General features: G+C 30.2%; 1 protein-coding gene across 3 annotated transcripts in view; it reads left to right on the top strand.

Moving 5' to 3' along the window:
* The window catches only part of Ccser1 (coiled-coil serine rich protein 1), a 1,227,237-nt gene that overhangs the window by 628,471 nt on the left and 582,907 nt on the right, over positions 1-15,859 (top strand). For all 3 annotated transcript variants that reach the window (XM_058583852.1, XM_058583853.1, XM_046459067.2), the window contains exon 9: positions 5,257-5,334. In XM_058583852.1, coding sequence (XP_058439835.1) covers positions 5,257-5,334 — 78 coding nt within the window. The remainder of the gene's footprint in view (positions 1-5,256; positions 5,335-15,859) is intronic.

Raw genomic sequence — 15,859 nt, 5'->3', positions numbered from 1 at the left:
TCCTATATTAACTTCTGATATAGTCATTGGACAAAGGTTTAGAGCTTGATACAATTCCATTTATCTATTTTAACTATTGTTTAGTGTGCTTTTTTTAGAGTCCTGTCCAAGAAAATCCTTGTCCATTTCAATGTCCTGAGATATTGCCTGTATTCTTTTAATCATTTCATAGTTTCAGGTCTTGCATTTAAGTCTTTAATCCATTTGAATTGATCTTGTCTCTGGTGAAGAGACAGGAGTTTAGTTTGATTTGACAAAGCCATTTGAAAAAAATGATTTTATGACAATCATCAACACAAATAATAAAAAATTCTGGTGAAGATGTGGGATTAATATTAATACAACCACTATGGAAATCAGTATGGAGTTCCTCAAAAGACTGGGAGTAGAACCACCTTATGACCTAGCTGTACAACTCCTCAGTATTTATCCAAAGAACTAAAATCATCATGCTTTAGCAATACATGCATATTCAGGTTTAGCAGCACAATTCATAATAGACAAGTTGTGCATGTTAATGGACATATGGATAAAGAATATGTGGAATATATACACACAGTGGAGTTTTCAAAGAATGGAATTATGTCATTTGCAAGAAAATAGATGGAACTTGAGAGCATTGTGTTAAGTGAAATAAGCCAGACTCAGAAAGTCAAGGGTCATATGTTTTCATAATAAACCAGACTCAAAGTAAAGGGTGATGTTTTAGCTCATATGTGAAAGATAGAAAGAAAGGGGAAAATGGTATTTATAAAATTAAAAAAAAAATTAAAGTAGCAAGATCAGAAGAGTAGAGAGAGAATTGGGATTGGGGAAGGAAAGAGGAGAGAGAAAGAGAATGTAATAGGTGTGGAATTGACCAGATTATGCTATGTGCACATATGAATTTATCACAATGAATTCTGCTACTTTATAAAATCATGATGCACCAATTTAAAAACATTAAGGCTTAATATAAAAAATCAGTTTCACTAGCTTGTCATGATTTTTTCTTGTTTTTTGTTTATATCACATTTCCTCCTCTTTAATACTTTCATGGTGCCATGTGCTTGATACAAATGCAAATGTAAAATGTGCACAAGTCAGTGGTACCTATTTTTTCCCTCTAGCATTCGATAGAAATATATTTTTGATGAAATTTAAATTAAAAATCCTAAGAGATATTAAAGAACAACTTTTTATATGGAAAGCATGTATTGTGAAGACAGATTCTATCACTACCCAGTGTATAATACATACACACTCCTGACCCTATTCTAAAAGCTTAAAAAGAATATTTTCTCTTCTTTAAACTGATAATATCGTTGCTATTGAAGGATTTCATGCCTCTTCAAAATTTGTTTTTACTTGTTTGCTTTTTCACATCTTGTTTCCAATTTTGAGTTATAGTGCTACATTAAATTTATCATTCTATTTGTAACCCATGCTCCAAAGTGCATTACTGATCATATTTATAGTAATGGGTATTTCGTGGAATTGTAACCTTTAAAGGAAATACATCAGTAAATATTAAGTAGTCTTAAAGTGTTTCCAGAGAAAAGTAAAATAACTTAATAGATCCCCAAAAGACTATGGGTAGGGTGAATATCAAGAACACAGCTTTATTAACCAGCTATTATTACTGGCTGTGAAGTAACTATAAAAACCTCATGTTTGGTATGTTTCTTTGCATATATGATTTGGAGACAGAACATTTGTAAAGCTTTTCCAGAGTCAGAATATAGAAAGGGAACCACAGTTTTTAAAATTATTATTATTTTAATATATTTTTTAATATTTATTTTTTAGTTATAGTTGGACACAATACCTTTATTTTATTTATTTATTTTTATGTGGTGCTGAGGATCAAACCCAGGGCCTCGCATGTACTAGGCAAGCACTCTATCTCTGAGCCTTAGCCCCAGCCCTGGCACCACAGTTTAAGGAGAGAAAAATTAGGTTTTCATCTTTTTTCCACTTACTGTCTTGTATGATCTTTAGGAATTGATTTAATCTTACTAAGAATAGATTTCTTATTCTTTAAAAGTGGGAAAATACTATGTAAACAAGTAATATATATGTATATTTATGTGTTATATTTATTTATTTATTTTGCTGGTACAGTGCCTGGCATAAAACCTGCAGTCTATCAATGGAATCCATTATTATTAGTAATATTTATAGTGGTAAAGATTACAGAAGGAAAGAAAATGTGAATATAATCAAGTAAATGTGTAACTCATATTTCTTTAGCTTTATGCAGTTATTTATGGTAGTTGGATTTTTTTTATACAAATAGTTATTATATCACATTTAATCTCAAATAAAATAACTTGGAAATTGCTGAGAAAAAACATTATACTTTTGTTCAAGTAGCAATATTGTGTAATATTCAAAATTTCCACATTCAAAATTCAGGACTCAGATCACACAATAATTTATCAGCAAATATAACATCGTGAAATTTCTTTTTCTCTCGATTTTGTAATTTTTTTTCATGAACACTACTGTAATAGACTTTTTTTCTTTGTTTTACTGTATATATTTTATTGATCTTAATTAAGAAAAAGAATCCCAAAGATATCGTTATTGTTTGAAAAGGGAAATTTAAAGACAAGTATATATATTGTTATGGGTATAGATTTTTAATTTTTAATTTTTGTTACTTAAGTCATCTATTAGAAGCTTATAATTACTCTCCACATTTGAATATGGCACACATGTACGTACATAATACATAATCCAAATATATAAGAAAAAGTGATAATGACTTTTTAATTGAAAATGTATCTGTTTATTTATGTCTAAAATAATCGTTTTTATTTAGGTATTTTAAAAATATATGTATTTAAATATGTGTGTGTGTGTGTGTGTTGTAGAAGGATAATAATACCTTTATTTTATTTATTTATTTTTATGTGGTGCTGAGGATCAAACCCAGTGCCTCACACATGCTAGACAAGTGCTCTTCCACTGAGCTACAGCCCAGCTTTCATTAGGTACTTTTAAAATTATTATTGTTTTGCTTTGATCAGGATACTGGTTATGAAGCTATTTGAGTTTTATATTTATCTTTTTTGAATTTCCTTAGACTCATTACTCAGGCCAATGAGGCTGACTTTACCAGACCATTCCATTTGCTATCCTAGGACAGAAGCCCTTAACAATAAAAATGTGAGGTGAAGCATAATGGAAACTTTTACTAGCTATTTTCTCTTGTTCTTGAATTTATACACAAAGTTTATATACTTATGGAAATTTACTTTTCAGATGTTTATGATTCCATCTACCTCAAAAATAGATAATCAAACTTTTCTGAGCAACCTTTCAATGATAGCAAACATTACTGCTTTCTGTACCTATTTTTAACTCTCCTTGTTCTTCTCCAACACACTTCCTAATATACATCTGAATAAACACAATATGCTCCTGCTCACTTTTTAAATAATCTCTTTTATAGTTGTAGATGGACAGCATGCCTTTGTTTATTTTTTTATGTGGTGTTGAGGATCGAACCCAGTGCCTCACACATGCTAGGCAAGTGCTCTGCCACTGATCTACAGTCCCAGCCCTCCTGCTCCTTTTAATTTGGACAATGCAGCCACATTTTCACTTAAATTTTTTCAGACACTTATCAGTTTTACCTCATATCACATCTTGAATTGTCTAATCTAATTTTCATTTTTGTCTGAATAGCTGCACTAGAATTTTTATGACTAAGGATATTAGAAAGTATGAGACATTAAAAGTACCTATAATATCTCTTTTCTGTTTTACAATAAAACAAACTCTGTTTACCTAAATTATATTGAGAATTCATTCAAAATCCCAAGTAATCTTGAAATCCCAGAACTGAAGGAGTGATGTGGAGGGGAGGGAAATGGAAACCAAGTGAGGAAGCAAGGAGGAAAAAGTGAGAGGGGAAGGAAGAAACTTATGTAATTGGAATTCTGGAGTGAGATTTTTTATAACTACTGAAAACCCTGGGAAAATTGAAAGTAAATTGTAATTTTTTTTGTTTTGTTTTGTGTTTAATCATTAATGTATTATAAAATTATTTTGTTAAGCATTCAGAAGAAAAGAAAATGAAAGGAATTTTCCTTTAAGTGAAGTCTAAACATAGGCTAGTCGAAACAAATTCTTTGGGAACTTTCTCAAGTTAAACTTTTTAAGCTGCATTTTCTCTCTTTAAAATGGATGGCAATAGAAGCCAGGCCGGGTGGTATATTCCTGTAATTCTAGCTACTGCTGGAGGCTGAGGCTGGAGGATTGAAATTTCAGGGCCAGCCTGGACAACTTGGGAAAAACCTCATCTCAAAATTTAAGGACTGAGAATGTGACTCATTAGTCACTGGGTTTAATTTTTAGTGAGTGTAGGAGGGTAGCAGGGGGAAGAATGATAGTAGTAACCCAACATGAGATGTGGTCATGAGAGAACAAATCTCTCAGCTGTAAACACATTACATAATAATTAAGTCCCTGATCCTGTTTTATTTTATGTAAAGGTTTTGGAATGAGAAAAGAAGCCCACACACCAAAATCCAGTTAAATAAATGGATCAAGAATTAGTACCCTTGCATTTGAAATATGAAACCCCAGACTTCCTTCATGTGTTCCTCCTCTTACCCAGTTATCACAGGGTTGGGGTAGTGTCAGTTCCTTAAAAGACAGACATCCAAATGTGTAGGGATTCCTAGAAAGAATTAAGAAGCATAAAAATTTTTACACAAACTAAATTGAATCCTATGGCTCTCTCATGTATTGAAAATGCTTTGAAATTTAAATATTTTGAAATGAGATCAACAAAATCATATCAATTTAGTTATGAAAAAAACAGCTAACACAGGGTCTGGGATTGTCGTTCAGTGGTAGAACACTTGCCTAGCATGTTTGAGGCACTGGGTTTGATCCCTAACTCCACATAAAAATAAAAACAAATAAAATAAAGGTATTGTGTCCATCTACAACTAAAAAAAAAGTTGAAAAAAAAAACAGCTAACAATATAAACAGGTGGTCTTAGATTCAAGCAAATTGTGTCCAACAATCAACTATGACTTTGACTCCATATCTTCTAGACTAGAAAGAAGAAAACATACCTAAGGTAGGATAATTGTGACGTGAAAATTAAAGCTATCAATATTTAGGCTGATTTGAAAACCACCAACTGTATGTACACACTGAGAAGATCATGAATTGCATACTAATCATATTTTAATAAGTATTAGTATAGAAGCACATGACTTACCAACAATACAATTATTTTTTTCATTTTGCAGGAAAAAGTTCAGCATTTACAGAAGGCTTTTGCTTCAAGAGTAGATAAATCTACACAGACTGAACTTCTAAGCTGTGATGTAAGTAGCTATGTAAAACCATTTTTATCTTCTTTATTGGTATTCAGACCTCCACAGCTTATTTACCTCTGCTGCTGCTGTGTCTATGCATTGATTTAACAGGATTTAGTGGCACACCATTCGTTTTTTGCTCTTAAACAATCCCCAAATACCTTCCAGAACTAAAAAAGATAATTACAGGCACCAACTAGCATAGCAATGTGTTATTAATGTTTTTAAACCAACATCTCTAATACATTCGTTTGGGTTTGTGAAATTGCAGACATGTGGAAAATACATACTAGAATATTAGGGCAATTTATTTTTAAGAAAGTGCTAATTTATTTATTAACAATTTAATAAAATTCTTATGTCTGCAATCGCCAAGGGCCAAGAACATTATTTTTTACATGCCGGAACACAAAAGGAAACACGCCTTTACAGAGAAATTTACTCTATATTTTGGCTGTTGGACTTCAGAGCAAGAAACAGAAAGTAATTTAATTGAAAGTATTTTTTCTTAATGTGAAATACTTGAACTCTCAAAATAGGATAGTAAAAGATGTTTTAATACACATTGCTTCTAATAACACTGGATGATTGTGACAATCTTTGATATGAATACCCATCTTTTCTTAAACACAGTTATGAAATTCATATTTTGCCTGAATTCATAATGTTAAACTTTCCTTCAATGAAAAATAAAGGAATTTTCTGTTATTTTGTGTCTAAAACTTGAGAGAACCCTCTCTTCTACTTAAAAATTTTATTTATATTTTTAGCATTTTTGACAAAATAAGTAGAACAGAAATAATTTCAAGTTTTATGAAGATGTATATCCTATCTGTGTATCCTCACTGTATGAAATAACATAAAAGTGATTGTTACTTTTCTGTTGCCTGTACACTATATTAATATACTGTGTTAATAAAGTTAATATAGAACTACTTGTTTTTGAAGGAAAAAAAGAAAGTTTTAAGTTCTGACACAAATTGTTTTCAGATACTTATAGACTTTATATTTTTTTTCTAAAAACCATTAAAGTTATGCTTCTTTTTTGAATTTTTCTATCACATTGATTTTAATGTAAATACCTGTTTTATCTTTTGACCACAATGCATCCTGATTTCTAGCATTACACATTATTGAAATGATGTTGGTCATGATATTTATTTATTTATTTATTTATTTATTTGTGGGCAGAGTACCAGGGATTTAACTCAGGGGCACTTGGCCCTATTTTGTATTTTATTTAGAGATGGGGTCTCACTGCATTGCTTAGCACATCAGCCTCCCAAGCTACTGGGATTACTTACAGGCGTGCACCACGGTTACTGATCTGGTTATTATTTTTAAAAGAAAATGTTTTTTATGGAGTTTGAAGAGAATTTACTACAAGTTATTCAGTATTTATCTCTTTTGGAAGATGTTTTGTTTCCCATCGAAAAATTTTTCAATACCTATTTGTATATCAGTACCTAGAATATAAATCCAAATGATTTTTAGAAATAACAATAGCCCATGAATTTACACATCTGCACCTCACAGAGTTTTTCAGTAAGAACAATGAAACTATAATTCCCACCAAATTATATTCCAACAAAACAGGTGTTACAGGTTTTCTTAGAATCCATCTATTTCAAATCCCTCGGTTTTTATGTAAGTTGATTGAATTCCACAAAGATGAAGTCATTTGTCCACTACCACATAAACTTTGTGAGAGTGTGTACTCTGTGTAAAAAGTAATATGTTCTTAAAAGAAGGAAAAGGAAACACACTGTGCATGTCAACTCAAATATTCCATTTTAATCCGTTCAATGAAAAGATGTTTGGGAGACTGAATTCTAACTTCCTGAATGACTGAACATGAATATAAAATGCAACACTAGCAGTGACTACATGTGAAGATTGGTTACTGAGGAATGGATGATACTTCTGGGGAAACAGCTAAGCTGTGAACTGTTATATCCTAACACTGTAGCTACCAGCAGCCTCTTATGAATATGCCCATCTGTGCCTTATACTTTTCTCATTTCTATAAAATTTCTTATGTCAACAGTGTTTATATTTCTAAACATGTAAATAAAAATGAAAAATTAAACCATAGAAAATAGAATTCCTCCTAAAATATTAGTTTTTTCTAGCTTGTTTTTATATATGACTGTAAAAGCTTAATGTATTTGACTGTATTGAATTAAGGAATAATTCTTTCTTGGCAGTGAGTCTTTAAAGAACCCACTTATATAAGTCTATATTATTATTTGAGTAGTTGTTTAAAATAGAATAGGAATCTGTTTTAAAGATTTCATGTTTCACATTTCCTACTGATGCATTCAAAGGCATATTAATCAGAATCAACAAATAAAAATGTATGAAGGCAAGTGGATATAACTTTATTAATAGGGCATTTTGTATGTAAAAAATTGGGGAGGGAAATATTTTAAATAAACAAGTTATAAATATGTAAAATACTTTAAGAATGATGAGTTACATTACTATTTGGAAGTATGTGATTCATCTATATTATAATTTCTCCCATGACCAGAAGACATTTAATATACTTCTAAAATATTATTGAATATTTCTACATAAAAAAATAAAAATTTATTAATTATTCAATTTCATACTGTTTTATATTTTTGATGTATATATTTATATTTTGATTTTGATTTTATAATTTTATTTTATAATCTTGTTTTAATGTTTCATTTTTAATTTTATATTCAATTTTTACAATCAATGTTAATTTTCACAAATATAGTATATATAGATATGTGTCATATCTATTTATAATTTAAAAGCAGTGCTTAAAAGAAGAAAAGGAAAAATCTTGTAGAAATCTTGTTCATTATGACTGGTAATTATATTCCCTTATCGAATAAAGCTTTCTTTAGCTGCCAATATTAGCCATAAACTGTTCTTTACTGATCATTCAGGATAATGTTTCATGGGTATAAATGTTAGCATATATGAGACCATGAGACTACGAGTCATCATAAATATCACTATTTAAAAAGATCATTGTTGCTACACATTTTGAATAAGGTACAAAGAAAAATTTACTCACTAAAAATCCACTGTAGTGAGTAAATTTAAAGGTCTGTGCAGTAAACTTCTGTCCTAAAAAGATTTATCAGGAGTTTTGAAACTAATGTTAGTGTACAATATGCTCTGATTTCTAAAGCACCTAGTACAATTTTTTTAATAAAACAAATTAAAGTGTCTCAGCACAGGCCCATAATTATAATACTTCTGTGATGATGAAAATTGTTAAATAAATGATGAATGTGTCTTAAATAATCAATGCCAATTTAACCCTGTTCACCTTCCTCTGTCTGCTCAGGCTTAGTTTATTGAAAGATCAAAGAATAATTTCTTAGGTGTCACTTGTGTTATTAAAACATGATGGAAGATGAATAGATATAGTCAAGTAGCAATGTTGCCCATTATAAAATTACATTAACAGGCAGGGAAGATTTTTCTGATTGCATCAAATATAAAATATATATATATATATGCTTCAACATAGCACATATGCTATTCATAAATATTTTATAGCTTGAATTACTGAAAATAACTTTTGATTAGAATATTTAAGAGAAAATAGGCAAAATACTATAGTGAAGAACTTACATCCTGAGAGTAGGAAAATTCCACTACTTTTATTAATTTAACATGTTAATAATAGTATTTTTCTTGCTTGTTAGGTTTTATAGAAGATTTTTAAATAAATTTTATTCTTTTAAGTATAAATTTTCCTTTCAATTAATGTATAACTTTGACTGAATAGTCACAAAAATCTCTAAATTTCTGTTTAAGCCAAGCGTGCTAGTTTTAAGTAAAGAGATTTACTACTTTCATTGCATCAACTTTTATTATTAGTGTTTTACACTGATATTTAATGTTCACTAGTCTTGAACTTGAAAGGTATTATTCACCTTTTTTAAGTGCTTTGAAGCTATCAGATAGTTCATTAAATAGTAAATTATTATTAATTTATATTAGTCTAAATATCATTAGTGGTTTTTATGTGTCCCTTTAAAATTGGTCAGATTGTGGTATCACACAGTCAGGTCTAAAAAAATCATGAATCAATTTTGTAATGGATGTTCATTCCTTTGTTTGTTTTTGAAATATTTTAATGTACTTTCCAAGTGATAAGATTTGCTTCACAGGGGCTGGGTTTTTAGCTCAGTGGTAGAACACTTGCCTAGCACATGTGAGGTACTGGGTTTGATATTCAGGACCACATAATAAATAAATAAAAGTATTATACCCATTACAACTAAAAACTATTTTTAAAAAGATTTGTTTTATAATTATTGCTTCTATTTATAAGTTAGGAAAATAAAAATAATAATAATAAAATGTGTATGCTTTATGAATGCCCGTATTGACAAAATTCTCAATTGCAATTTTCTTTGTATTTTGCAATCTCTACTACTTTTATTAGATTTAATTTTGCATGTGCTCTGGCACAGGGTATTATGGGGAGTTCTTAAAAATATGAAAATAGAAAAAAAAATGAAAATAGTTTATCATGTCCTATTCATTAAAAAATAAAAATGATTAGCTTTATTGCAATTGTTTTATTAGCTATTAGATAGAGAAGGGACTATTTTTTGTTATGCTAATATTTATGTTAGCCTTTGCATTAAGCCCAATTCTAAGAACTAAATCACTTTCAATTAAAGCTCTCTCATCCAGCTGCTGATAAACTAGTTTATTAAAGCTTTCTATTTAAGTTTCATTCATTGCTATCATCTTTCCTGGCATTTGTTAGGGGAAAAAAAAATCTTTCCACACACTTCATTTATTTATATTCATTTATCTCAGACATTTCTGTTTATTTTATAAATTTTAAAAAATCAAATTTATAAACTGAGCTTTTTTCTGAGTTTTTTCTTGGACATTATCTTTCATATTACATTTAAGATAACTTTTAGACAAGAACATTCATTAAAAATATTAACATGATTATATGTCACAGACATGTAACAGGCATCTAGGCTTAATATTTGTTGAATTAATGCATGGATAGATTTTCGAAAGTAATGTTCTAAGGGCATCACTTTTGAATATCTATTCATGCACTAATTCAAAAAATATTACTATTTCCCCTAGGAGCCGGTTTCTTCTCTAGGTATTTGGAAACATTCTTTAACAAAACAACAAATATTCCCACATGGAGTTTGCAATTGCTAAGGGCATACTTACACAATAAGCATGATATAATAAATAAGCAAATTATATAATACATTAGAAAGTGCTTACATGCAATGTAAGAAAGAAAAATACATGAGGAAATGATAATTGGGAGTGTATCAGGTAGGGGTCAGGACTATGATCAAATTTGAACAGGGTGATCTTAGTAGGTTTGAGGATGATATGTGAAATTTGAAGGAGGTGAAGTAAAAATCATATTTAATTAAAAAAAATTGTAATGTGATACATGAAAATTCCTCAAAGCCCCTCAGTCAGTAACAGATTGCTTTACCTTTGCCACATCCCTAGATAAGAATAGTCACCTTCATTTATAGGCTATGAAGTGTGAAAAAATGCATTCTGTACTATTAAACCTAGAAATGGATCCAGCATATCAACAGACTCATGCTTGAAAAACACAGCCCCCTGAGGGAAAAATGACACTCAGGCCTCGATGTATATTCACTTGGCAAAAGCACTGAGGAGAAAGCTGGGCAAGATCAACCACAGCATATATGCATTTGTTTTTATATGTTTATTTGGTTTTGTACTGTTTCCTCTTATCCTTCCTCTTCTTCCTTATCCTCCTCCTCCTCCCTTTTTCTCCCTCCCACTTATGTTCACTTTGCTCTCTTCTGAATATGCCATTTAACAAGAGCAGGCAAGGTTGAATTTATATACATAGTCGTCCTTCAGTATCCAAGAGGGATTGATTCTAAGAATCCCCATGGGATACTCAAACCCTCAGTGTACATCCTCTTATATACTTTAAATCATTTCTACATTACTTATAATATCTAATAACATGTAAATGCTATGCAAGTAGTCGTTAAATGATATTATTTAGGGAATTATAAACAAATAAATCTGCATAGGTTTAATACAAATTTTCTGATTATTTATGATCTATTGTTGGTCGAATCTGTACAGACAGAACTTGTGGATGCAGAGGGCCAACTGTCCTTTAAATGTATAATCAACCTCATTGTATATCAGTACTTTCTTATTGTAAGATGTGCTAATAAAAGTACACAAATATGAAAATAACTCAATAATTATTTAGTGACATGAACTAATAAATAAATGATTAATGTTTTCACAGTACTAAATATCTATGACAAATCAGTATGCTTTGATTTATTCAGAAAAAATCAGATGAGGATATTGCTGTTATATTATCATTCTATATTACTTTTTATATCCAACAATTACTTGGGAATGATTACCGTATGCCATTTAGAAAACTGCATAAAATTCAGATCATCATAGCAACCAGTGATTTTAAAACACAAGTGCCAATATGTGGTTGCTCTTATAGCATCACACTGGGAGCTTCTAACTCCTATCTTTGAAGCCTGGTCTTCCCTGGAGCGTCTCCAGATCTTGAATTCAGTGATGACTGCATAGAATGAGTACCAATTAACTGTCAACATATTGTTAAGAGAATTTATGATTGATATCCTTGTAGGAAAAAAAATAGCAAGCCTAGATGTCAACTATGAAAGTTTTTATAATCATGAAAATATTCATTAAAATGAAACAATGAAAGCACACAGGGAAGGAGAAGATAGGGAAGTTGATGGTCAACGTGTATAAAATTTCAGTTAGGAAGAATAAGTTTTGAAATTACACAGCTGAGAGAGCATAATCAACCCTATGTACTGTATATCTTAAAATAACTAAGAATATTATATCACAAAAAAAGGATGAGTGAAGTGATGGATATGTTAATTAGCTTGATGTAATCATTCCACATTGTGTAACTATATCAAAACACCACATTTTATCCCATACGTGTATGCAGTTATGATTTGTAGATTAAAAATGTGTTTTAAAAGTCTACATACAACAATATTTTTATATAGATTAAACTATTAACCATTGATATTTATAGAAACTATGTTGATTTAGGGGTAGTATTGGTAATAGAGGGGAAAAAAACATATATATTCATTAAAAAAAATGTTTCCCAGTTTGTCTAATTCCAAATCATAGACTTCTACTTGTATAGGAAATCTAAATTTACTTCCAAAATATTCTAATATTTCCTTTGAATTTAGAAGTTTTTTCCAGTAAATAGTGTGCTAAAGGGCATTGCATAATGAGGCCATTCTGAAGGAAGTTTTGCTCCTCTTTGGGGGAAAAACACAAAGTATAGATTCCTAATTTCTCAGTGCCTATTTACGGTATGTTATGCAATCATAGCTAATTAGAATAGGTATTAAATAGTTCTAAGACTTTGATCAGGTACAAGTTTAAAGTAAATCTCTGTGGATTTATTTTATATGAATTCTTTGCCATCAAAAGTGCTATTTTCTTTTGATATGGTCTATATTCAGAAAAATCTGCAAAAGCAAATTCATCTTTGAAATATGTTTGTATATTTCAAATTATATATATTTTTGAAATATATTTGTATCATTTCAAATTATATGTATTTGATATATATATATATTTCATATTACCTCAAATATGTGTGTGCATGTGTGTATGCACATCAAAATGCATACTCTGTAAATAAACAAATACAAAGACACACAAAACTGTATGATATGACATAGGACTACAAAAAAATCTACTTTATTTGCTATATTGTTCATATTATAGAAGTTATTAGGCATGAATCTATTATTTTTTCTATGAATATAATAAGATTTAATGGAAATCATACCACATAAATGTGTAAAATGGTTGCTTAAATTTTAATGTGATTAAACCATATTTATGCAGCTATTGACTGGGCATATTTATGGCCCAACTTCATAATACTTGATAAAAATTACTTTTAAAGTGGCTTATTTTAAAGACAATAGTCAAATTTAACTCTAGAAAAATTAATCTTTCAACAGGCAACAATTTTAAAACTATTAGACATTCTAAAACAATAATAGTACCAAATTTACCATGTTATATGTATGACAGTTATTTTCTTTTTCACGCTACTCTGAATCCTAGCTTCTCTGTTATATCATGGCTGAGTCTTTGTTTCAGTGGGCTGTCAAATTTAATTAATTAATTTTTCCCTTCAGCTTTCCTGTTTAGTAGAACTCTGTTCGCTTTGACAACTCTACTGGAGATTTGTTTAGGAACACAAAAAGGGATAATTTCTGTAAAGACAATTACCCCCTTAATGGTTTTTGTTCATCAAAAAGGTTTTCAGATATTTGATTCATGTTTTGGGATGTAAGAATACATGGTTTAGATCTTTTGCCAGTGAAAGATCTGATTTGATTTTAGGGGGAAAAAAAAACACTGAAATATTTAGATAATTAGTGTTTCGAAATAAAGATGCAAAATGATTTGATAATTATAATTTGATGCATTTTAAATAACCAGAGAGCACTAAAGGGAAAAACAATTTTATACATGGCTTTATGTTGTAATCCCAGCAGCTCAGGAGGTTGAGGTAGGAGGATCCCAAGTTCAAAGCTAGCCTCAGCAACTTAGGGAGGTCCTAAGCAACTCCTCAAGACCCTGTTTCTAGTAAAATATAAAAAAGGACTGGGGATGTGGCTTGGTGGTTTAGCACCCTGGTGTTCAATCCCTTGTACCAAAAAAAAAAAAAAAAAAAAAAGCTACTTAGAGGTCTTTTGTAATTAATGGGAAAGGTACAAGCACTAAGTCTGAAAGATAAACTTTTCTTCTTTGCAATAACATCAGAAGTATAGCTTACTGTTGTGAGTTTTGAAATATGGAACTACAGGAATTTATGTTTTACATGAACCATAAAATAAGCATGATTTAGATGATGTGATTGTGTGGTCTTCTACATTTCTAAAAGTTGTTTTTCTTCCACCTTTCCCTTTTTCATATACTAAAATAAACATAAAAACACTCAAAAACTCATATACTCATTAAGCTTGTCCACTGGAAGACTCTAAAGCAATAGCTAAAAATTGCTGACCTGAAACCATTTCATGTTTACAAGCCTAACTTTCATTGTGCATGAAGCAAACCCAGAGGTGCATGGATAAAAGATTTGCAATTCTGTGCAACAACTGATATGGTACCTTTTTAAAAGAAAATGCTATTAAAAATCAGGTAACTTTCTCCATTGGATTGAAGAGACAAAATGACAAATGTAAACCTCCTACATGCATTCGTACATGCACGCACATGCACACACACGCTCACAGAAAGCAGCCGTGAGCACTCCATTAGTGAAACTAGGTGAGGGCTATGTGGGTATTGATGGCACATCTTCCCATTTTTCTTAGGACTTAGAAGTTTTCCCATTAAAGGAAAAGTCTTCCCTATTTACAGGAAAATTAAAAACATGCACAGTCCTGGACTAAATCTGGAGTTGGGCAGTCCAACAGTAACATGTATTTGTTGGACATTTGAGGAAGTTTTAACAAGAATTGCTACTAGATGAAACTTATTAACATGGGCAAATAAAGGTCATTACAGGCAGAGAGAGAGAGAGAGAGAGAGAGAGAGAGAGAGAGGAGGAGGAGGAGGAGAGAACCCAAGTACAGTAATGTAAAAAACGTCATGCACTATATGGTCTTATTTTGGAAAAAAATAAGTAAAAATTAATACACAAAGGTTGTTATAGTGATCATCTCTGTTTGGTGGTATTTTGTTTCCTCCTTTAATGCTTATCTCTTTTGTCACATTTTTCAATGAACATATGTACCTTTAAAATAATAAAATGTAATATCAGTGTAAAAATATATTTTTTTAAAAAAGCAAATTCTTGTTGCTATAAGGAATATGAAATTATGTTTGTATTGGTATTTAATTTTTGAGAAAACAAATATTTGAGTCTTCTAAAGTAAATTATTAAAAATAAATGCTAATTTTTGGAGAGTATCTAATATGAAAATATATTGAATGCATTATACTTTAAAGCTCACAAATATTAATTTATTTTTGGCTGATTTTCTTAATTTATAATATCCCCAGAGCAGTTAAACATAAAAGGAATCCTATTTTTCAAATTATCATTGTTAATATGGAGTAGTCAGTGAAAGCTGTTTATTATCTTTATTTCCTTGAAGTCCTCTTCATATTCTGGCAACTAAAAATAACACAGAAATATCATACTTGTTCACCCTTCTTATGTGGCCAATCCTAGAACATTATAAACTTTTACGGAAAGAAAAATGTTAGTATCATGTGTTTTAGTGACATTTGTGTCTTTGAACACATTCAACATATTATGGTATTTTTCCCTTCATTCTACCAGCTTTTTTCAATTATATTAAAAGATGGATTCAGGTTAAAATTTTATGTAATATATGAATAGTAGGGAACTTTGAAATGTACTGGAAACTGAGTATCCTGATTTTTAAATTACATAAAAGAATAGAGGGATATATTCCCTCTGACTTTTCAC

This window comes from Marmota monax, unplaced genomic scaffold, assembly GCF_021218885.2.
Source record: "Marmota monax isolate L192 unplaced genomic scaffold, Marmota_monax_Labrador192_F-V1.1 WCK01_AAM20220418_F8-fsc00002, whole genome shotgun sequence".
NCBI classification, from domain to species: domain Eukaryota; kingdom Metazoa; phylum Chordata; class Mammalia; order Rodentia; family Sciuridae; genus Marmota; species Marmota monax.
The sequence above is the reverse complement of the archived record's forward strand: the minus strand, read 5'-3'. Positions and strand labels throughout refer to the sequence as shown.